Here is a 22,375-nt window from a genome sequence, read left to right as displayed (position 1 = left end):
TTGTGCCCGACTGAGTTCTTTTGAAAATGAATTGTCTTTCAAATGAATCAGTAGGCCACATCTAAATATATGAACAATAACCCCCTCCCCCCTCTCCAATTACTCTTCTAGCTACGGTCTTAATTACTACATCAAGTAAGCTACCTCGGCAGAAATCATACCTTGATTGTGAAAGTGAAGAGCAATGGGACAAAACACAAATGAAATACGTGTATTTCTATTATCACCTCACTGTTATACAGGCTAAAAATGTGGTCCTTTGGGATTCATCTATGTTTGCTCATGTGTACATAATTAGCATGAAAGAAGATTAAAGTACAGCTGAAACTACGCAGAATCAGATTGAATCTGAACAAAAACAACAGCATGGCAGAGCAACGGAGAAATCGGATTAGACGAAGGGAGCAACTACTTGGACATTAACCTATTTACAAGAAAAGCTTCAGATAAAAGACCACGTGGAGGGCAAAACCATGTCAACGTTGATGTTCAGGAAGAATTAGCGACTGACTGGAAGGGATTTTCAATGAGGATTACACGCAAACTATAAACTATCAAAGCGGAATTACAGCGATGTCTACCAGAATTTTCTTGTGCTATAGTACATATACCGGACCATACCTGTTAACTTAGCATTTGATAATCATGGAGTTTATATCGAAGCAGCAAAGTTGTCACAACGAGTGTCAACGTAACGCAACAGCCCACTTTTGGAAGGTCGTTACATAAAGGATTCAAATAACAGCTAATTTTCTCTTCACAGTATTTAAAGAAGAATGTTGCTACGTCGTCAAATATGTGGTCAAAATGAAAAACAATAAACATATGGGTTAATATGATCTGGATGTTTACAAGCTTCTTGAGGCCCTTTCTTCAATCCTTTGGAAGAAGTTTTCATTTTGGAACTTAGCTAATACCTGATGCTCTAACGTCGATTCATAAATGTATCGTCATCCTCATATATAACTACGAATTGGAATGATCAAACTAATTCTGACAGAAGCCGCTAAAAGAAATCCATCACCGTAAGGAAACGTGCTGCTTACATGAAGCATCTGTACAGATATAACTATCTCTATGTCTTTAATATAAGTTATCCAAGGTTATGTATACTTTATGTATGATCAAAATAACATTGATGTGTAAAATTTATAACAACGTTTGCACTCTTTCCGAACACCTTAATTTTACCAATACTGATATTTGCTTTCCTGCAATCTCTTTGACTCGAAGCTCTTCCATAATCTTGTTTCGAGACCCTTAAAGGTCTTTTTTTTGAATTAATTATTACATCGCAGGAATGGCACATTAAATTGAGCATTAGTCTCCAACGAACTCTCTGGTCTACTACAAGACACAACCTTTCGAGGTTGCAAAGTGGAGGTTCAAACCCTGTCTGCAATAAGGTATAGTTAGATCTAGGTTGAGCTAAGAAATAAAGAAATAATGCTGGTTAACAGTGCAAAAGTGGCATTTCTATTACTGAGTTTTTAGAGAATGGAATGCGACACTTAGTATAAATTCAGAAAAATTCGCTCTCCGATGAGGAGGAGGAGAGCGAAGAAAAAAAAACATAGGATCGCATGCAAAAAACCACTCTTAAAAAAACTAAGTCTTTTGCTCAAATTTTTTTATGACTCCCTGTGATCAGGGAGTTATTTTTTTAAATTTTGAAAAGTCAGGAAACCCAAGAGCAAACAGAACGCCCTAATATTCCCTTTCTTACCTCCGAGCACTTGTTCCTCAATTCAACTTTCTGTCTTCCACATCCGCCTCGTACACCTAAGTGTGTCAGCAGAGGGGCGAACCAAGGATCTTGTGCACCGGAGGTCAGTGATGTCGAACTAAGCGCCCAACATCGGCCAGTTGAGCTAAGCGCTCATCATCGAATGCTTAAGATTTTTTGGCGTATTTCATCATTTTTTTAAACTTTGAAGTGAAAGAAAACGATGATCAGATCAGTATTGAACCCGAGATGGTGCGATAGCCATACTGACAACCATAAGTGTTCCACTCAGTAAAGAAAACAACATGGATTTGAACCTTGAAAGGTCTGAGCACCGCACCGACAACTATACCTCTCATCCAGAGGAGAGGCATATGATTTCGATGAAAACATGTCAAGTAATTAGCAAAAACCAACATTTATTGCATCCATTTCTTCTGGCTCAAATTTACAATGTTTAGTATGTTTGACTTATTATTTGTCACCCTCACTCCATTGAAGAAGAAAGGAATTTACTTGGCTTTCCTATCAAGCTCTAAATAACATAGTTTGGCATTTCATGTTCTTACAGCAAGGACCAGGACGTATAAAGTATACACAATTTTAGGAATTGCCATGTGGTAAATCCAGACATTTACGCGCATGTTCCTTAGTCAGTTTAATGGCGTTGGAGGATTATTTTGTCTGTTTAGACTTAGCTAACGTATTTTTTATTATCACACATAACAACATTGTAATAGCTTCTACAAAACCAATAGTTCCCGTGGAACAGTCATCACTTTTTCTTATTTTGTGATTGAGTTTAAGCACTTACCTATGTAAGTTTACAAAGCCTTGTGAAGACAGAATACATTTTGATCGCCTTTTGACGCAAATTTAAATAGAATTGATATCAAACCAACCCTTACGATCAATAACAAAAAAGTCAAAAGAGTAAAATGTTCCAAAGCTCTTGGAATTCAAATAGACAAACAATTGAACTGGAAATAACACCTTGAATATATATTTATTATACATAAAATATCGTCAGGTATTGAAGCTGTAAAGAAAATAAAATTATTTATTAATAGAAGCAGTTTGGTTTTGGTGTTAATCCTCTTTAATCCAACCATATTTTGACTATCGTTGTGAGGTTTGAGACCAACTCGGGAAGATCTCTGGGAAAGGCTCCAAAAGTTGTTGAATAGTGGGGCAAGACTTATCATGAATGTAAAGAATGAACAAGGTCAGTCTGCGTAAGCTCGTAACTCCCTTGGCTGGAAGTTATTTGAAAAACGCAGAGCAGAAATTAAAGCTATAGAAGTATGTACAAAACAGTCAGTAACTTAGCTCCCAGTAGACTGATTATAATCTAAAAGATTCTTCCACTAAACTCTATTGTCTAATGTCAAAGACGAAATTCTGAAAACAAAGTTTTTGCTTTGACAAAGCTTAACTATGGAATCAGGTATTTAATAAGATAAGAAGTACAATATTGTTAGATTCGTTTTGTACCTCAAAGATTTCCAATATACTTTATTTGTAAATTTTTCCTAAAATAGTAAGGTCTTCTTTATAGTTTAGTCTTTTTAAAAATTGTAAATACACCACTTTCGTAATCCAGTAAAAAATATGTTAGAAAAAGTCTACTAAAAGTCTACAAGACCACCCCACGATTTTTTGACATTTTGTTCATATAAAATGACGATTAGATTGATTACATTTGAAGTCTGTTATATTACTATAAGCACGTTTTTGCTAAATATACTATTTCTTGTTCCAAAGCGCATCGTAACTGTATAAGTTTAGTGTTGAATGGACAACGTCACTTTTAAACATGAGTATGATTTTTTGCCACAAAGAAAAGCGAACGATTTTAACAGAATGTCATACGCCTCAGTAAACTTACATAGGTAAGTGCTTAAACTCAATTACAAAATAAGAAAAAGTGATGACTGTTCCACGGAACTATTGGTTTTTGTAGAAGCTATTACAATGTTGTTATGTATGATAATAAAAAATACGTTAGCTAAGTCTAAACAGACAAAATAATCCTCCAACGCCATTAAACTGACTAAGGAACATGCGCGTAAATGTCTGGATTTACCACATGGCAATTCCTAAAATTGTGTATACTTTATACGTCCTGTTCCTTGCTGTAAGAACATGAAATGCCAAACTATGTTATTTAGAGCTTTATAGGAAAGCCAAGTAAATTCCTTTCTTCTTCAATGGAGTGAGGGTGACAAATAATAAGTCAAACATACTAAACATTATAAGTTTGAGCCCGAAGAAATGGATGTAATGTTGGTTTTTGCTAATTACTTGACATGATTTCATCGAAATCATATGTCTCTCCTCTGGATGAGAGGTATAGTTGTCGGTGCGGTGCTCAGACCTTTCAAGGTTCAAATCCATGTTGTTTTCTTTACTGAGTGGAACACTTATGGTTGTCAGTATGGCTATCGCACCATCTCGGGTTCAATACTGATCTGATCATCGTTTTCTTTCACTTCAAAGTTTAAAAAAATGATGAAATACGCCAAAAAACCTTAATCATTCGATGATGAGCGCTTAGCTCAACTGGCCGATGTTGGGCGCTTAGTTCGACATCACTGACCTCCCGTGCACAAGATCCTTGGTTCGCCCCTCTGCTGACACACTTAGGTGTACGAGGCGGATGTGGAAGACAGAAAGTTGAACTGAGGAATAAGTGCTCGGAGGTAAGAAAGGGAATATTAGGGCGTTCTGTTTGCTCTTGGGTTTCCTGACTTTTCAAAATTTAAAAAAATAACTCCCTGATCACAGGGAGTCATAAAAAAATTTGAGCAAAAGACTTAGTTTTTTTAAGAGTGGTTTTTTGCATGCGATCCTATCTTTTTTTTTCTTCGCTCTCCTCCTCCTCATCGGAGAACGAATTTTTCTGAATTTATACTAAGTGTCGCATTCCATTCTCTAAAAACTCAGTAATAGAAATGCCACTTTTACACTGTTAACCAGCACTATTTTCTCATTTCTTAGCTCAACCTAGACCTAACTATATACCTTATTGCAGACAGGGTTTGAACCTTCACTTTGCAACCTCGAAAGGTTGTGTCTTGTAGTAGACCAGAGAGTTCGTTGGAGACTAATGCTCAATTTAATGTGCCATTCCTGCTTTGTAATAATTAATGCAAAAAAAAATGACCTTTAAGGGTCTCGAAACAAGATTATGGAAGAGCTTCGAGTCAAAGAGATTGCAGGAAAGCAAATATCAGTATTGGTAAAATTAAGGTGTTCGGAAAGAGTGCAAGCGTTGTTATAAATTTTACACATCAATGCTATTTTGATCATACATAAAGTATACATAACCTTGGATATGCTATATTAAAGACATAGAGATAGTTATATCTGTACAGATGTTTCATGTAAGCAGCACGTTTCCTTACGATGATGGATTTCTTTTAGCGGCTTCTGTCAGTATTAGTTTGATCATTCCAATTCGTAGTTATATATGAGGATGACGATACATTTATGAATCGACGTTAGAGCATCAGGTATTAGCGAAGTTCCAAAATGTTAACTTCTTCCAAAGGATTGAAGAAAGGGCCTCAAGAAGTTTGTAAACATCCAGCGCTGTAAACCGTTCGTTAAAATCGACATATTGAGGATAGTCGGTCAAAAAGATAGTCCAGAACGATCAGAAACCTGCACAACAACTAATTATTTTTGAATGCCAACTGCGAATTCAATTCAAAAGCTCTCTGAACCTGATAAAACGGTCGTCACTTTCTTCTGCATAATGTATTGCAGAATCAGAAAGTCTTGTTTTTACCTTAGAGTGTGGTAAGTTTATGCTTTTTTAGTTTTCTTTTTTTCTTTTTTGACTTCCCTTTCTTCAGTAACTTAAAGAAATAAAACACAGTATGAAAAAAACAACACACAATGACATTGAGAATTTAGAAACAAAAATATCGAGAGTAAAATAACACGCATTGAAAACTAAATAACGGACACAATTAACAGAAATCACACACATCGAGAATAAATTAACACACATTGAGAATGAGTGAAAAGTATCGAAGAGCTTCACAAAAAAAACATGAAATTTGATGAATAATTTTACACACCTGATCCAATTTTTTTTATCTTTTTTGATTTCTTCTCCTTTACTTCATCTTAAACAATATAAGACATTGTATACATATGTCAAAAAAAATGCAAAAGAATTGTAAAACGCAAATTACACATACATCTTATAATTTAAATAAATTGCATGAAAGTCCACCTCAGCATGAAAGTGTTTCATTTAAGAAATAAAAGATGTTTACTGTGTTTGCACAGGCTTATGCAAACCGAGGAGACCTTTGAGAGAACTCGAGAGTTCTCACAAACGTCTCCGAGGTTTGCATAAGCCAGTGCAAACACGAAAAACATCTTTTTCTATTCTTTTATAAACTAACAAAAACGCAAAAGGCAAATTTCAATCAAACGTCTTTCTTTAAAATGTCTTAAGATACTAATATTTCAAAGACCTGTTGTTGCTTCAGGATCTTCACGTTTCTTTGCTTTCTTTTTTTCTTTTTGGACTTCCTGTTGTTCAGTATCTAAGAGGGTGTAAAGAAAAGCATGCATGTAGTCGACACTAATAAATAAAACTCTAAAGAAAATCATTAAAGAGCAAATGAATTGTATTGTATAGGTGCGTACCTGATATACTTTTCTCCTTTTTTATTTTCTTTGCTTTCTTTTCTTTTACTTCATCTTAAATGAAATCCATTCAAACATTAGACAGTAAATGTAAAATACACAGAACAAGTCATCACACAAACATTCAGTATTTTTTAAAAAGTTGTAAAACACATATGTACGCTCGCGGATAACAAAACAAGTGAAAGAACTTTAACATTTAATTGATAAAGACGTTGATGACATGTATGGACATCTTTGGATAACTATGTACGTAATGGGCAATTGTCCCATCACATGTGTTACATTCACCTATAGTCATTCCTAGCTCCAGCATGGACAACAATTAGGACTACACAAAGTATAGGATATTTATAGTACGTATCTTAGGGTGAAATTTTCAAAAAGCATAAGCTTAGATAGTTTTTCGCCATCTTTCTCAGAGTAAGAGTCACAAATGTGCAGCACGTCACGTGTGTGACCCACAAAAATAAAACTTGGCTAAGTCAACAAGTGTCTCATATTATTCGCAAGTTTTCTAAGTCAGCAAGTGTCATTCATTGTGAACTTTGATATGGTAAATCAATAAAAAATACATACAAAAGTAGTTTTGAAAGGTTTCTTTCCATGCTGGCTCTATTTCTGAGAGCATCCAAATTGTTTATTGACGCATGATAACATGATAATCAAACCTTTAATTTCAAAAGTTTCAGCTAATTCTGTATCTCCGCCTTTCTTTTTCTTCTTTTTCCTTTTTGACTTGTTGTTCTTCACTATCTGAAAGATAACACGTAACATTCACACAATCAGAATTTTCAATATATACTGTCTCTGTAAACTGTCAACGAATCTGAAAACTGCAAACAAGCAATTTTATCAAGTAATTCTATATACCTGATTCACATTTCTCTTTTTTTATCTTTTTCAATTTCTTTTCTTTAACCTCATCTTAAACAAAGAACCAGAACATGCAAACGTCAGAATTATGTATAATAAGTAAAATACATCATCTAATAAAACAAAATAAGTTGTCATAGAACTAAAAGATATACAGCAAAACATGTAAAAAACTCGATTTTATGAATAAATAATAGAAGAACGCAATGTACTTTAGAGTTAAAATTTCAGCAATACAATTGTTGATGTCAATAATAGATAGATATCTTTACATAATTACAGAAAATACTGACTGGTAGAGTATTTCAAAAAATTTGAGACAAACCTGTAATTTCAACACCATTTGTTTCTTCTGTATCAACAGACTCTTCATGCTTACGTTTCTTTCCAGAAAACAAAGTGGAGTCTGTTTCAGGATTATATCTTTTATTTCACTAAAAAATTTTACAAACACCACATACATACACATCAACAGAAGTGGGCATTGCATAAAACATGATAAAAAGCCCAGGGAAATAGAAAATTTTTGTTATGTTTAAGCTGTAATTTATACAAGCTCTATTCAATAAATTCTTGGGGCATCAATGTACATACTCTGTGCTCTAATGATGTAGAAGAGAAGATAAAGGGTTTGCAAATGAATTTAAAATCATGCATCACTAAGTGCTTGTAGAAAAAGATATCAAGCTTACCCTGCATTTCGTATTTCTGATTCTTGACAGCAGCTTTACCTGTTCCACTAATTTTTTTCATCTATAAAGAGATGTGCTTTACTTTTAACACTTCAAAAGTGACACTTATTTCTTTCTACTAAACTGTATTCATCCTTTTACCTGGCCTTCTTCCAGAGCTCGTACTCTTGATTCAACTTTAGCCCTAATTTCCATTCCCAATTCAACATCAACATCCTCACCTAAAGCATCAACTCTTGCTGCTAATGATGCTTTAGCTGCAAGCATCCGTGATATCTAGACAACAAACAATGTAAAGGCTCTATTTATTATTTGATTGCTTTTTCAAGCATAGAAAATGCCTTAGATGTTTATAAATATCCTATGCACCTTTCCCTTGTTCTTTGCATTTGATTGTCCCACTAAAGAAGCATGATATATCAGACCATATTTTGGAGTGTCATGTTTGGTCTTCAAAGCTCTAAATAATGCCTTTTCCGCTCCCAATATCTGAACTGTTGATGACGGATGTTTTGCAAGATTTACTAAAGAACCTAAAATCAATAAAAACATGCATTACAGTTACATCTAGCGAAACAAAAATTGTATTTTAACAATGATTTCTTACACATAAATCTGGGCCCTTGCAACAATACATAGTTTAAGTAGCATGAAATAAAGTCATACCAGCATGTGCTATTAGTCGAGCTCCTACAAGTTCACCAACTAAGACAGTCAAGTTGGGTGCAATGGCACTCATTCTGTTCTTTAAGTAGTCATACAGCTGAGATCTGTAGTCAGAAATCTCAATAACCTAGAAATTGAATATAACAGTTAACACAAAGCTACCTACTGTTATGAAGAAAACATAAGAAAAACTATGAATCCAAGGATAATATAAAGTTTCAAAAAAACAGCATAAATAGTAATTGGAATATTGCCATAAAATATTCCATACATTTATTTTATTTCTCTATTCATTCAAATTTAATTTTCGTTCATGTAACATGAATTGAACATCCATTTACTTAATGACAAATAAAAACATTTTCAATAACCCTATTGTAGACTAATGAATCAATTGATGCAAGGTGGGTGATTTTTCTTGAGCCCTACATGGAAAATTTGCACTAAAAACTAATAATACAAAAGCGTTCAATTTTAATAAGGAAATTTTGTAAGAAAGGGCCTTGGTACAATTGTTGTAATGAAGCATAAATATAAAGTGAATTGTGATAACACAAGCTTAAAGGACAAGACAAAAATGCAAAAGTCTTCGTACATTATGTGTGCAAGAATTAGGGATTTAATTTATCTGTCTTCATACCTGATCACATAGATAAATTATATTTGCAATATCTCCATCAGATACCTGTCAAGATAAAAAATAAAAACATTTTAAATCTACAAATAAAACTCAACATCTCACTTAACAATTTGTAAAAATAATTAATAAGTAAAACTAACAACTTCAGAAACATCAAAAATAAATTAAAATAATTTCAATATTTTTATCCAAATTACTTGAGAAATTGTTTAGCTGAAATAAATTTATGTTAGCACCTCTGTTCCCATAGAAATCTCTGCAGCAGCTTTCACTTCTTCCTCTACATCTTCAGGAATGGTGTCAGAGAGGTCCACATTTTGAATATTGGTTCGTAAACCTATAATAGTTATTTATCATTTGCAATAAAATCTAAAAACCTTATATGCAACATGTCTGTTTCCAAAAGTCCAACAAAGTCGATGTCCAACAAAGAAATAGATTTTGACAAAAAAATCTTTGTCAACAAATTTAATGTTCCTTGCATTATTTATTTACCAAAGACTTGGCCCTGACCATTATGGTAAAAATGACCAGGAATTTGACAACTTTGGATTTGACAAATTTCATGGACCAACCAAAATCACCCCTACAACATAAGCGCTAGTAATGTCAGTATGTATTTTACTGTACCTATTTTTTTCACAGCTTTGGCAAACACCAAATTATCAGTAACGATCTTTCCAAACTCTGGGAAATGCCAGCCATACCACTCCCGACATCTCATCGCATAATTATTCAACTCTTTGTCAAGATCATCAAGCAATGAAATGGCTTGCACAATCATTGTGTCTACTTTATCTGGACTGAACTTCAGCTTGTACCGAGATAAACTGTCAAGAACACACATGCAATCATGCATATTTCACAACTCTCATTCAAATTGACATCACTTTAAAGTAACCAACCTATGAGCTAAGCCAAGAGCCATGGACGAAACATCAGACTCAGGAAGTCCTGAAATGACATCAAGGGTATTAAGACCAAATAACATAAAAATTAAACAACATTAAAATTTCAAAGATGAACCTGTCAGAAGATTGTTCATTTGACTTCTTATGCCTCTCATCAATTCTTGAATTGCTGAACTGTACAAACAATTAAGATTCAATTTCTCCTAAAGAGAAAATAAAATACTTATTAACATACACCAAGTTGGGCAAAATAAACAAGAATGAAGTCAATGAATAAGAGTTTAAATTATTTTACTTTAATAGAATTTCCCAGTTTTGCATCAGCAACAGCCAGTTTCTCGTTCAAATCTTTAGACACAATCTTCTTTAAAACCTTTTTCAAATTCTTCGACATTTTGCCCTCGACAGCAGCAGTTGCAGCTAAAGATGAATGAAGTCAATGATCAAAAGAAAATAAGTCAATAACAAATACAAAAAAGATTTACATAAAAATGATTGTACCTGCCAATGCGTCTGTTGTGTCATTAAACTTTTCAAAATGCTTCAATTTTAATCTTGAAACAAAATAATTATATGCTTGTATGTGAATTTCAAATTAAACTAGAAAGCTTTTCTAAACATGAAATAGCTTAGATATGCATATTGAATGAACCAGTGAATGAGAAAGTAGAATAGTAATTACAATGAATTGGATTGTCAAACAATTCTATAGATTGTGTCTTAATATAAATGCAAGGATTATCATGAGCACTAAAACTTGCAACATACTAAACACATAAAATTGAACATATTTCACTTATTCAATGTCATTGAACATCCATTTCAACAACAAGATCTAGTTCAACAAATTTGCTTGATAAACAAAGAAAGATCTGACAATTTGCTCCACTTTGTCCTAATTCAAGTAACTAACACTAAGTAATGAAGCGAGAGGGTCAGGCTGCCAGTACTGTAAAATCATTTCAATTCCTCAACACACAAGTTGAAGAAACTCATCAAGAAAAATACCTACATCTTATGTGCACTTTCAGCATTCTCAAAGTCTTTGTACAAATTGTCAGCTTTCAGAAGCTTCCCCTCATCCAATAACTAGTAAAAATACAAAGAAACTAATTGTAATCCAAGATAAGGAATAGGTATACCGTATGCCAAAAAGTAGATACAAATATCATAGAAAAGTGTGGATCAGATAAATCATGAGTCACAATCCTTACATAAGTAATAACATTCACAGTACGTACAATGTGATGTGAAAATATATGAGTTTATAAAAAAATGCACCACTGTTTTGAATGAAATTCTTATTTTTCAGTCCTCTCCTCTTTATACTATATAACATTGTTGTACACTTTATATATAACATAAATAGACATATGTATGTTATGAACGCTTTGAACGCTTTGTTGCATCGATGGAAATACGTTTAAACAACCGGTGTGTTGTTTTAATGAAGTCAACATACACTAGAAGCGAAGTAAATGAGAAATTCAGATAATTTTTAAATCAAATTTTCTCAGACACCACGAGTGCTCACTGCTCAACGGCAATGACTCCAAGTGTTCATTTTACATACCTTAAAAATAGCATAACCTGCTGAAGTCTCGAACAATACTAGCATCTCTTACCAGAAAAATAATGCCAAGCTTTCAAAAATATGTTTTAATATATTTTTTGTCAAGTAAATGGCCTCAACGGTACACACGTGTAGAAGAAATGTCCACTGCGCATGTACAGTTATTGTAAGGTCACGTGTGACATGAACGTCACTGATGCAATGATCTCATTGCATTGATCATTGATTATCTCAATCATTGCTATCAATCAATGATCTGCCATCAATGAATCACTCTAAGTGGATTTTCCAAGATATGGATCAATGATCATCTCAACTCAACGCTAATCTTCCGTTGCATTGTTTTGTATTATACCCAAAGTTACAAAATGAAATTGATACAAATTGATTGAAATAAATGGATAACTTAACAGAAATTCTTGAAACAATAAAAAATTCGTTTAATCGAGATCAAAGTTCGACAGAATCTCATATTGCTAATTTGAGAGTTGCAATTGATAGTTTAAAGGATAACGAAGGTATTTCATTTTTTCATCAAATAAAAATCACACATACGTACTGCCCTAAACCTCCCAGGTGATGAAAGTCAGCTCAAAACACTTCTTATTGTGGATTAATTAGAACGAATGTGTTCTTATTTTAGTAATCGGCCTTTTGGACAAGATTAGTGTGATTTTACCGCAGATCAAATCGTGCCTTAATAGTTCTGATGTAAATTTGACAGCAAGTCTCCTTGAGCTGATAGCTGAAATTTGTAAACATGGTGAACTATTTTGATGATTTGGATTATCTGTCTTTTTTTACTCTGATTGAAAATATTCTCCTTTATAGAGGAATGCCGTGATATGCTTGTGGAAGAAGAGTTGATACGAATGATTCTCAAATGTTTCAATTCAAAGGCCCCTGAAATTGTTCTTCACACATTTCGATGTCTTGGAAATTTGGCTTGTGATAATAGTACACTTGCATAACTATTTATCCCTACTTGAAATTATAGAGCATCTCTTGAATTTCACACTAAACACTCCTTCACCTATATAGACCATGCCAGGGAAGTGATATTGAATGTTGGAGGAGTAGACATAATCTTAAATAAAATAAAGGAGCTACAGAATGAGGGACCAGAGACAAATGTGAGGCAAAATGTTACTGCATGTGGTGCTGTACTCAACATATCTTTTGAAAATGGTAGAAATTTCTAAGCTTTCGAACAAAATACAGTTCCAATTTTATTTGACATACTTCATCATATTTTTAAGATATGTTGCAGAAAGAACTAATAAGAAATGGTTTTGTTCCATTACTGCTTGGATATGTTGAACACAATGAGACAAATGAAAATCTTGCATTAATGGCAACAAATGCGATTGCAAGTTTGCTTGATCAAGGTGCAGACCTAACAATTGTAATTATTTTAAGATAATATAATATAAACTAAGCCTTGATCAAAATTAGTGGTTTTATTTTGTGATAACCAGGCACATGTCAATTGTTTTTTTCTTCTTATAATTTGATGCTTGTATTATTTGATATTTGTAGAAGAAGGAGTTAGTAGTTTTAATGAAAACAAAGGATGTGAAATATTTATAAAAGCTTTACGACATTCAAAAGATGAATTAACTACATCACTTGCTGAATGCCTAAAGATGATTGCAGAAGAAGGTACTAGTTTCATTGTTGCTTTTGCTAAGGTGTCAGATAATGTCAATTTCATTTTTTAAATAGATACGAAACATGTCTTGCTATCAGGAAACTGTTTCGAGGTCTTGCAAGAAATTGTTTTAACTAACATGACTAGTGAGAATACAGGCAATCTTTTGGAAAAGTTGAAAGTTAGCGTGAACTTAATCATACTTCTCCTTGGTGATGGTTAGTACAATAAAAGCAATGACAAATCTTTGAATTATTTTCTTTGCATGCATAGTTAATAGAATTTGCTTTCAGATGACTGTTTAGCTCAAGTATTTGCTGGTGAAAAAAATACATTTGTTGAAAAAATTCTTCGTTGGACTAAATCCAGTTATTCATATGTTCGTAACTCTTGCCCTGTTGCTATTGGAAACATTGCTCGCACAGGTGAGCAGCACCTATTCAATGCTCAATAATGACAAAAGCCATAAAATGTTTCAGTGAAACAAAGCATGACATCATGCCACCATCTTCTTTTGTCTTTTTTTTGGTCAGATGAGAACTGCATTCAACTGGTGAAAATGGGAGTGCATGAAAAACTGATAAACTTGCTTAGTAGCCACCGTGAAGATGATGCTGTATGGATATTTTTACATTAACCATGAACTACCTCAACAAATTACATGTTTAACTGATGATATATCTCATACTATTATGATTTTGACAGGATAAAACTGAATTACAAACGTCTGTATTAAGTGCATTGAAGAATTTTGCTATACCAGGTATTAATGTATTTTTTCTTAAAATAAACAACATTGAAAATTTAATAACCATATATGGTATGATTTTCAGCAAGTAATAAACAAGTTTTGATCAATGCCGGTATATTGAATTTTACTATGGAAATCCTGTGTTCATCAGACAATTCATCTTCAGTAATGTATAGAGCCATTGCTGTTATACGCCTACTAGTACAGGGAGTGGGTAAGGTTATCTATGTCAACAAATTTAGCTAAACGTTAATCATAATTGACAGCTATGTTGTAGCTATAATGGTGTGAATGTTTTCCCATTAGATGCAGCAGTTGATATTGTATGTTCAAGTCAAGACTGTTTGAAGAATGTGGTGTCAATAGCAAAAACTTCGGGCATTGAAGGACTGAAATCTGAAGCATCACGATTGCTAGCAACATTGCTAAAAAATACTCGAAAATTAGGTTGGTACTTGTTAATATGTTGAAAAAACACACAATGAAATAAACTAAACCATTTTCATTTTTTTGGAAGAATCAGTTCAAGCAATTCTAGTTAATGATGGTATGTCACCCATCATTGCCATGGTAACATCACAACATGCTTTAATGCAGAATGAAGCTTTGATGGGTGTTGCCTTGGCTCTCAGTATCATAAATGGTGAGTATACAGTCGTGGAAAGCATTGCTTAATGAATGCGGGATCAAATAAAATCAAATCACATGCTTAAAAATGTAAAAATGAAATTATTGTTAAAATTTAGAAGAACATTTGCAGTATGTGGATGAAAGCAATATGCTAGAAAGTATTTCTCATGTACTAAACAATGAAACGAACAACCAGCAAACATTGTATAATTCAATGGCAGTCATTGAAGCATTGTTTATAAAAGGTGATTGCCATCTTTTATTGGTAGAATAAAATGAAAAAACCCTACATAAAATTAAGGATGTTTTAAAATCTTTTCATCTCTTTCAGGTCTGGTTGAGAAAAGCAAGCTAGAAGATAGCGGAATCCTCCACAAACTAGAAACATTTTCAAAAAATTCTCACAATGCAACTAAACAACGCGCTGCAAGTATTTTAGAAAAAATCAAAACTTGACTATTGATGTTCATTGGTTAGAAAACACCATACATGCGATGTTATTGTTCAATTAAAAAAGAACTTTTTGAATTGCATCACAACAATACTTGTAAATCTGACCATTTAAAAACTCAGTCTTTCCTTGATATTTTTAGTTGATTTTTTTTACCACTGAGATCTTTGCACACCAGCAATCAAACCCTTTTCCGCATAATATTTAAACATAATTCTTGATATTCTGAAACGCCCAATAACACCACGTCCTCTATCAGTGAGAACACAACGATTTCTTATCCTTGTGATGGAACTGTCTTTAGGCAACTCGGCAAGTTCAGTTGCAGCATGATTGCGGATGTTTGATGGTAATATATCACACTTACTAATCATTCTCAATCGGCCTCTTTTTTCTTCGTATTCTGCAAACATATCACGTCTCTTTTGGTCACGTCTAGCCCATCTTTTCAAATAGTTAGGTTTCACATAATACTTGCTCACCGATGTAGAGATACTGATACACCTCTCCAAAGAAAAGCTTGGATGTTGAATACACATGATACCTAAAACATGAAGACTTTTTTATTAGTTTTCCAATGAATTTGTCAAGATTATTGTGTTGACAGCACTCACAAAGGCACATAATTTTCAAAATCACGTGGCTGGGAATGTATGATGGCACGAATGATTTGCCATTCCAAACACACAAATATACAAGTTTTCCTCTGTCAGCAGTCACCAAATTATCCTTTTCATATTTTCGTCACGGTAAGACACACTTTTTTGAATCATCCTTATTTTTCTATTATTATCTTAAGAGTTTTACAAAATTTCATCTCACCTGACTTAAAATATCTGTGTCGAAACACTTGTGAAAACCTCGAACCAAAGAAATGGGCAAGGTGCTTCGCCATCTTTAATTTTGTTCCGCCCGTTCTATAAAGAAAAACTTAGTGTAAGAACAATGTAGTAACTCCTACTACCTACGGGGGAGTCGGTCAGAATAACCATCGCTAATTATTCAAAATATTATAATATATAACAAAACTAGTTAAACCACTGAGTTAAACCAAGTTATACGGACTGGATGAGCTTATCTGTGGACTTATCCCATTATCCCAGTAGTAGGTAACCCTGACTAAGCATCAAATTGTTTATAGTCAAACCCAGAACAATACTAAGACATACCCACGGTCATTCTACACTGTTTCAAATGGTTTACCCAATCAGCAAGCGCGCATTCTGCCTGGAAGACGTGCCTACACAAATTAATCCCTTCTTGTATTTTGGCAAACAAGAAATCGCCTTATATTCACATTATTAAATTTGATTCAGAGCTTTTCAACACACATCTCGAAAGTAATGATGGAGAGCAGTGTATGTCAAACTCTCTGGAAAGTTTTCGTAACGAAGAAATTTTGGCTGAAATTGGCTCAAATGGTACGTCAAAAGTATTCAGTAAGAGCAATGCTGCGCAAGCGAAGCTCATAACTAATAGGTGGAGTTTATCATTTCCTTATAATGGCAAATACAATACTTATCCAAGAAATTTCAAGATACTGGTTAAAAAAATACATGTACTTTGGCATCAACTAGTTTTTTTTGTCACTGTTTTTATTCAATATCAGCTAATCCTGCGCGATTTCAGTCTTTAAGATGCGTCAAAAATGCATCAAGTGCGTCAACGACAACTAAATTGCAGCGCTCCGTGGCAAAATGGTAGGATTACGCGAACGGGCTTACTGTTATATTAAGGCTATTTAGCAAGCATTTTGTTAAGTCACACTTTTAAGGATACAAACATCGCCATAATTCAATATCCTGATATAAATTTTAAATTTAATTGCTTGCGCATTATTTGCGATTTCCTCTATTTTTCATTTCCTGGTGGTTGAGTTCATTTTTGCCGCCGTGCCTGTCACGACATAAGTGAAACTTTTCTTGTTGACGAACAAAAACGAAAAACCTTCGTTCGAAAGCACACGAAGATCTAAAAACTACATTAAAAATACTAATTCCTTAGACTAGATGTAGGTAAAAACATATGAGAATGATATTATGGTTGGGCTTTTGTCGGAACGCGTTCAAAAGCTGACGGAAAACAAGGATTAGTTTAGATGAAAAGCTGCAACTTTAAAACATGTAATAATCAGTTTTCTCTTTGTACCTCCAGATCTGTGCGGTAATTGCTATTATACCATGCGTCATATTCAATCAAAGGGCAAGTGTACACCAGGTGAATAGCCAACGTCATTATACTATCACCCTGGCGTTTCCTTTCATCTACGACAATGTAACGGTGGAGTCCACCCGAACGCTGCACTTAAGAGAATTCAAATTTGAATCACTGTTACTTCCGTCAGCTCTGTTGTACGCCATTACAACAGTTTTGGCGTTGTTGTTCACAACCATCCTTGCTATCTGGAGTATAAGCAAATTTGGCCAACCAGATGAATCAGAGGATCATATTAAGCTGGTATGAAAGAATTTCCTTCTCGTAAGAATCAAAGTCAAATTTCTTGGGTTTTATCCAAGTCACATAAACTCCACACAACGAGAAAGTCCCCCTCCCCGAGATATAACGCTGTAAATTCTACATGAATGAATTCCAGATTGTTTAAGACAGCACAACATACACTTATGGTAGTTTGCTAACTGCCATGTGAACGATGGGGGCACTTGTGTTTTAAAACAGGACGTATCCGTCTTTTTTATTGAAAAACACCTAATTTCAAAATTAGCGTTAAAAAGTAGAATATCATCAGCTTCAACAATTATTCAGCAACATTATTCATTGGTAATCGTTTTCTTTGTGTAAAGCAGTTAAAACATTGCTCAGATCATCGTATTAAAACGGCAGGGTATCGCAATTGGGCATTTCACTTATAATTTATGTAGGGGAGGGTCTCTCCTTTTGTTTGATGTTTAGATACGTTCATTGCAATTTTCATAATTGTTACAGAAATTCTTTGTGTCCCTTGGCATGACGTTTTTGTTGCTGGCCGCAATTTGTTTATGGATGACGAATCTCATTACGCTCGTTCGTGACTTAGAATATCAACTCGACTTTATAGTGGGGCAATGCGTGGAAAACTTCGTTGAATGTACTCGACACGATGTCAATTTTACTCAACTATACACGTCCGTGGTAAGAAAAACATGTAGCCTCGTTAAGATCTTTTTATTAACTTGGAGATTTCATGGCAATTTATGTTTCCATTTAAGATGAGGTTCAATCTTGATGAGCTTCACTCTTTGTTACAGGTATTTGGAGGTCTTCTCTTTCTTCTGTGGCTCGTCGATTGCATACAGACTTTCATAAAAATGGTGTACACAATTCCTGAACAAGTTAATCTAACAACACTAGTGAGAAATGTCGAGTTGGAGACGGTACATGATAACAACGAAGGACAATTACGTCATCAGACATGACGTCACGGACAGTCTTTTATAACAACCTTGTTAATAAGTAATGTTACTGGATGTTTTCATGAAACTAATTAATGTAAATAATTGATTGTGTTGTGTTATTCCTAGAATCATAATAGAAGCTAAAGTGAACAGATAAAATCGGTTATTTTTCCTTGTTGTACGCACAATTAGAAAAAGGATTTTACTGCAACAACCGTAGAGGAAATTTCTACTCGTGACAAAGGAAAACAGTTCCCTGTATACTTTAAGTAGAAATAGTTCATCTAACATGTAAATAAATGCTGCAAGATAAAGGGACAACTTTGATGACATAGTAAAGATAATTTTATGACGATTCTACATGTAACTAACAATCAGAGAGTTTTCTATTAAGAAAATTTTTGGAAGACAATAAAGTTTGTAAAAAGCAATTATTTGGGCTTGTAATCTCTAGAATGGACAAAGATTCAAAGTCATTTTAACTAAATTACCCACAAATTTTCTACAAAACAAAATTGCAAAATGGAAATTCGTGTTCATGTTTATGCATGTACCGAAAACTGGAGATTACAAACCGGCTTTTTGGGAGACGTTAATCCAACAAAAAAGAACTATTTTTCTAACCAATTTACGACGTACATTTATGAAATAATTCAGTTTTATCACTAAGGATCTCGAAGAACAATATAAAAAGCCTCGTAAACATCACAGACAGATTACATAAGTATTTAATTTTACAGAGGACAAGTCCTCACTCATAGTGATGACGTCATTCTGCCTCACAAATACGTCAACACCATTAAATTACGAAACAAATGATGACGTCACCACAGCCATTGCAGTAGTGTATGGGTACATAAGTGCTACGTTATGTTATTAGTAATTAGTCAAGTAGGATCCCAAAACTTCATTCCTCAATACTATACGTACTATTTACAGCACCCCCCTGATCCTCCCTGGTTCCTCTCCTGAAGGTTAACATTCCCTCTTGGGCTTTGTTGTCCGGCACCTTGACCACCTGCATTTGGGTCCGTCTTGGGTAATTTTTTCGCTAGAATTTCAGGAAACCATGAGTATATAACTATTTAACAATGCTAATGGTATTCTTTGATGATTTTTAGTAATCATTTTTCACAATATTTTTCAATAACATGTACAATTTTTAGATATCAGCAGACCAAAAAAAGTAGACATAGTTTGTGCTGGGCTAAGCTAGAATCTCTCAAATAAAAAAAATAGAAAAAACAACATACCAATAGCCAGAAATATCTCATTAACATTCATTGCAGTTTTTGCTGATGTTTCCATAAACAAAAGTCCATTATCATCCGCATAACTTTGGGCATCCTAAAAACAAAAGACAAAAAGTTTCGAAAATTGTGCTACACAAGATACAAAGTTAAACCCAAAGGACACAATTCATTCAACCTCATATTCAACAACTCTCTTATTTGATAGATCTGCTTTGTTCCCTGCCAACGCTATGACAATGTTGGGACTGGCTTGTCGCTGTAATTCTTTAACCCAGGTTTTTGCTCGGGTAAATGTATCCTGAAATAGAACTAATACTTAACAAAAACATAAATAAAATGCATATGCATATTTTGAGAATAGGAAGTACACTACAAGTTTCTAGATGCTGACCACCCATGTTAGAGCAGTTGACTCTGAGAAACAAGATTGTTGGTGTTGGTATTGACAGATGTCAGTAAATCCTCATAGTTAATTAATCATCTTCAGAGTCAAGTAAGCATTACATTTCAGGTTTGCTATATTTATTAAAAAACACAGTGCAATTTATATATTCATTGTAAACAACACCAAGCCGGATGTACTAAAAACAAATATCCTTCTCAGCCTGACTGCACTAACCTGGATGATCAACATACACAATACATCCAACAAAACTTCTGGATTCAAACAATTCACATTATTACGAAATGCATGACTTACAGTATTGGTAATATCATAAACAACTATTGCAGCTTGAGCACCTCGATAATACATTGGAGCCAGACTATGATATCGTACGAATATTAAGGTGAAATGATATCATAAATTATTGTAGTGGAAAGTTCAATGCAACTAAGAGTGTTAACTTGCTTTGTTAAATAATAATAAAACATATCAAAGGATATTTTCCTGTCCTGCAGTATCCCATATTTCAAATTTTACAGTTGTATCATCTAGACAGACAGTCTGAGTAAGGAAAGCAGCTATAAAAGAAGAGAAGAACAACATTCAGTGATAAAGAACATAACTATAGTATCCAACTCAAATACTTGTGAGATAAATTGAGCATTTTCTAAATACTAATTTTCATTACCGCCAATTGTGCTTTCTTGAAATTCATGGAACTGTCCTTTAACAAATCTCAGAACAAGACTAGATTTCCCAACAGCCGACTCTCCTAAATAAAAGTGCAAATGTCCTGGTTAACAATCTACTTGCAACACATTTGTTCCTAAGCACACCCAACAAGAAACGTACCCAGTAAAACCAACTTGAATTGACATATTTTTCCCTGATTTGGTCCATTAGATCCATTAGATCGTTGACCCCTTCCAGCCATTATAACTACAGCCAATATTCCAACACTAAAATCAAAATAAAACAAACTGCCTCGTGCAAAAATTCCCAGTTTGCAAACTCTGACATTAGCTATCAAGGAAAGAATAACAAATCCTTATGTTGTCTACTTTGAAGGCATCACATTGACCATTTATTGTAGTGATTATGAATAGGAATTCAGTTATCGACAAAAAGCAAGAATTATCAAATAAGCAAATATGGTCGCTTAGAAGCAGCATGCTTTCTATTCTGGAATGAAAAAAAAAATGAAAGGCTAATTTCATTAACACGAAAACTATTCTATTCAGGATGTAACTACTGCAATGAAATATCGATTGTCTCAAGCTTCCATATCGTTTTTCAATCAACAATGGTACTGAATTTAAGAAATTCAAAGCTCTTGCTGCATGGACAGCCAAACAAAATAAAACTATGTTGACAATTTATGACAGTAAGTTATGTGTTTAGGTGATTTTAAAACACTCCCTAAATTACAAAGGTAAATTTGTACTTTTTCCTACGAGGTATTGGAAAAATTTCCCCGGTAAGTTGGACAATAGAAACATATTGGCCAAAAGCAACGGAAGGCATGTCCCATAACTCTTTTTTAATACAAGACGAACGAATTGATAATTACAAGATAAGAATAAAATTTAGTGAGATGAAACTAATTTTCACAAATCGCCCAAGGTACCAGCAGCGTACGGATTGCTACGCTGTCTGGCGATCGTTCAGCTCAATAATTTTAGGGTTTCGGTAAGTATTCAATCGTTTACCCACGAAATACTTCGAATTCATATTCAATTATCAAAATGAAGCACTCTTACTTCTTTCAAAGGATAAACGAAAACAATTAAAAATGTTCTAAAGCACGATGAAGTCAAACGATATTACGACTAATGTACCAATACATTGGACAGATTTAAGACAAAAATTTAGCCAACTAACCTTCAAAAATATCGTATTTGGTAACAGTAGATCTTTTTCCGAATTGACGAGCAAAAAAAAGGGGTATAAACCTAGTTTTTCTTTTAAAATGCTGCACAAACAAAAATTCAACGCCGATACGTATTTACGAATTTACTTCCCAGCACCCAGTTGCAGGCTAAAGTTGCCTAACCTTGCGAGTGGGCCCCTGCATTGACACGCAGGAAACGGCAACCCTCCGCAACTCAGC

General features: G+C 34.0%; 5 protein-coding genes across 10 annotated transcripts; 2 read left to right on the top strand and 3 right to left on the bottom strand.

The window, feature by feature from the left end:
- Positions 1-7,211: 7,211 nt before the first annotated feature.
- Positions 7,212-11,921, bottom strand: LOC124453291 (nucleolar protein 58-like). 2 transcript variants are annotated; one of them, XM_047004076.1, is made up of 15 exons: positions 11,753-11,921; positions 11,192-11,268; positions 10,681-10,733; positions 10,475-10,599; positions 10,295-10,382; positions 10,174-10,222; positions 9,899-10,098; positions 9,505-9,605; positions 9,269-9,313; positions 8,629-8,755; positions 8,332-8,495; positions 8,104-8,238; positions 7,963-8,023; positions 7,596-7,705; positions 7,212-7,321 (listed from the first exon to the last, which is right to left on the bottom strand). In XM_047004076.1, exons 1-15 carry the CDS (start codon positions 11,795-11,797, stop codon positions 7,298-7,300), a joined length of 1,404 nt encoding a protein of 467 aa, XP_046860032.1. In that variant the 5' UTR covers positions 11,798-11,921; the 3' UTR covers positions 7,212-7,297. The 2 variants fall into 2 exon arrangements, with proteins under 2 accessions (XP_046860032.1, XP_046860033.1); XM_047004077.1 differs by lacking the exon at positions 7,212-7,321 and having other exon boundaries at positions 7,596-7,704.
- Positions 11,922-12,020: 99 nt separating this feature from the next.
- Positions 12,021-15,368, top strand: LOC124453290 (rap1 GTPase-GDP dissociation stimulator 1-like). Of its 3 annotated transcripts, none has more exons than XM_047004074.1 (15): positions 12,028-12,270; positions 12,396-12,515; positions 12,584-12,709; positions 12,794-12,940; positions 13,012-13,140; positions 13,292-13,414; positions 13,478-13,621; positions 13,697-13,828; positions 13,937-14,019; positions 14,109-14,166; positions 14,237-14,368; positions 14,461-14,601; positions 14,678-14,797; positions 14,901-15,029; positions 15,116-15,368. In XM_047004074.1, the coding sequence occupies exons 1-15, from the start codon at positions 12,150-12,152 to the stop codon at positions 15,238-15,240; spliced, it is 1,830 nt and encodes a 609-aa protein (XP_046860030.1). In that variant the 5' UTR covers positions 12,028-12,149; the 3' UTR covers positions 15,241-15,368. The 3 variants fall into 3 exon arrangements, with proteins under 3 accessions (XP_046860031.1, XP_046860030.1, XP_046860029.1); XM_047004073.1 differs by having other exon boundaries at positions 12,029-12,270; positions 14,672-14,797; XM_047004075.1 differs by lacking the exon at positions 14,901-15,029 and having other exon boundaries at positions 12,021-12,270; positions 14,672-14,797.
- Positions 15,020-17,470, bottom strand: LOC124453298 (ribosomal protein S14, mitochondrial-like). 2 transcript variants are annotated; one of them, XM_047004086.1, is made up of 3 exons: positions 17,384-17,470; positions 16,058-16,152; positions 15,020-15,779 (listed from the first exon to the last, which is right to left on the bottom strand). In XM_047004086.1, exons 1-3 carry the CDS (start codon positions 17,422-17,424, stop codon positions 15,388-15,390), a joined length of 528 nt encoding a protein of 175 aa, XP_046860042.1. In that variant the 5' UTR covers positions 17,425-17,470; the 3' UTR covers positions 15,020-15,387. The 2 variants fall into 2 exon arrangements, with proteins under 2 accessions (XP_046860042.1, XP_046860043.1); XM_047004087.1 differs by lacking the exon at positions 17,384-17,470 and adding an exon at positions 16,405-16,427.
- On the top strand, positions 16,473-19,058 carry LOC124453294. 2 transcript variants are annotated; one of them, XM_047004082.1, is made up of 5 exons: positions 16,473-16,656; positions 17,390-17,692; positions 18,179-18,364; positions 18,481-18,685; positions 18,754-19,058. In XM_047004082.1, the coding sequence occupies exons 1-4, from the start codon at positions 16,579-16,581 to the stop codon at positions 18,646-18,648; spliced, it is 735 nt and encodes a 244-aa protein (XP_046860038.1). In that variant the 5' UTR covers positions 16,473-16,578; the 3' UTR covers positions 18,649-18,685; positions 18,754-19,058. The 2 variants fall into 2 exon arrangements, with proteins under 2 accessions (XP_046860038.1, XP_046860036.1); XM_047004080.1 differs by having other exon boundaries at positions 18,481-19,058.
- LOC124453295 (ras-related protein Rab-5C-like) lies at positions 18,955-22,287 on the bottom strand. Its single transcript, XM_047004083.1, has 8 exons — positions 22,147-22,287; positions 21,118-21,224; positions 20,954-21,037; positions 20,766-20,843; positions 20,581-20,654; positions 20,056-20,178; positions 19,881-19,974; positions 18,955-19,678 (listed from the first exon to the last, which is right to left on the bottom strand). The coding sequence occupies exons 2-8, from the start codon at positions 21,197-21,199 to the stop codon at positions 19,557-19,559; spliced, it is 657 nt and encodes a 218-aa protein (XP_046860039.1). The 5' UTR covers positions 21,200-21,224; positions 22,147-22,287; the 3' UTR covers positions 18,955-19,556.
- Positions 22,288-22,375: the final 88 nt, after the last annotated feature.

The sequence above is a fragment of the Xenia sp. Carnegie-2017 genome, unplaced genomic scaffold, assembly GCF_021976095.1.
Source record: "Xenia sp. Carnegie-2017 unplaced genomic scaffold, XeniaSp_v1 HiC_scaffold_25, whole genome shotgun sequence".
Classification (NCBI taxonomy): Eukaryota; Metazoa; Cnidaria; class Anthozoa; order Malacalcyonacea; family Xeniidae; genus Xenia; species Xenia sp. Carnegie-2017.
This window is presented reverse-complemented; position numbering and strand designations above follow the sequence as displayed.

What these genes read in the sequence shown, in the direction of transcription:
- LOC124453295 (XM_047004083.1), bottom strand. Translation starts at nt 21,199, where the DNA reads ATGGCTGGAAGGGGTCAACGATCTAATGGATCTAATGGACCAAATCAG. An exon ending in ATTCAAGTTGGTTTTACTGG is followed by an intron (nt 21,038 to 21,117) that starts GTACGTTTCTTG and finishes ACTTTTATTTAG; the next exon opens with GAGAGTCGGCTGTTGGGAAA. An exon ending in GGATACTGCAGGACAGGAAA is followed by an intron (nt 20,655 to 20,765) that starts ATATCCTTTGAT and finishes TAATATTCGTAC; the next exon opens with GATATCATAGTCTGGCTCCA.
- LOC124453290 (XM_047004073.1), top strand. Translation starts at nt 12,150, where the DNA reads ATGGATAACTTAACAGAAATTCTTGAAACAATAAAAAATTCGTTTAAT. An exon ending in AAATTTGGCTTGTGATAATA is followed by an intron (nt 12,710 to 12,793) that starts GTACACTTGCAT and finishes TCACCTATATAG; the next exon opens with ACCATGCCAGGGAAGTGATA. An exon ending in GCCACCGTGAAGATGATGCT is followed by an intron (nt 14,020 to 14,108) that starts GTATGGATATTT and finishes TGATTTTGACAG; the next exon opens with GATAAAACTGAATTACAAAC.
- LOC124453291 (XM_047004076.1), bottom strand. Translation starts at nt 11,797, where the DNA reads ATGCTAGTATTGTTCGAGACTTCAGCAGGTTATGCTATTTTTAAG. An exon ending in GCTCTTGGCTTAGCTCATAG is followed by an intron (nt 10,099 to 10,173) that starts GTTGGTTACTTT and finishes TGTTCTTGACAG; the next exon opens with TTTATCTCGGTACAAGCTGA. An exon ending in AGATTTCTATGGGAACAGAG is followed by an intron (nt 9,314 to 9,504) that starts GTGCTAACATAA and finishes TTATCTTGACAG; the next exon opens with GTATCTGATGGAGATATTGC.
- LOC124453298 (XM_047004086.1), bottom strand. Translation starts at nt 17,424, where the DNA reads ATGACGCATGGTATAATAGCAATTACCGCACAGATCTGGAG. An exon ending in ATTACCGCACAGATCTGGAG is followed by an intron (nt 16,153 to 17,383) that starts GTACAAAGAGAA and finishes TTTTCTTTATAG; the next exon opens with AACGGGCGGAACAAAATTAA. An exon ending in ACACAGATATTTTAAGTCAG is followed by an intron (nt 15,780 to 16,057) that starts GTGAGATGAAAT and finishes TTCATGTTTTAG; the next exon opens with GTATCATGTGTATTCAACAT.
- LOC124453294 (XM_047004082.1), top strand. Translation starts at nt 16,579, where the DNA reads ATGATGGAGAGCAGTGTATGTCAAACTCTCTGGAAAGTTTTCGTAACG. An exon ending in CAGAGGATCATATTAAGCTG is followed by an intron (nt 17,693 to 18,178) that starts GTATGAAAGAAT and finishes TAATTGTTACAG; the next exon opens with AAATTCTTTGTGTCCCTTGG. An exon ending in CTCAACTATACACGTCCGTG is followed by an intron (nt 18,365 to 18,480) that starts GTAAGAAAAACA and finishes TCTTTGTTACAG; the next exon opens with GTATTTGGAGGTCTTCTCTT.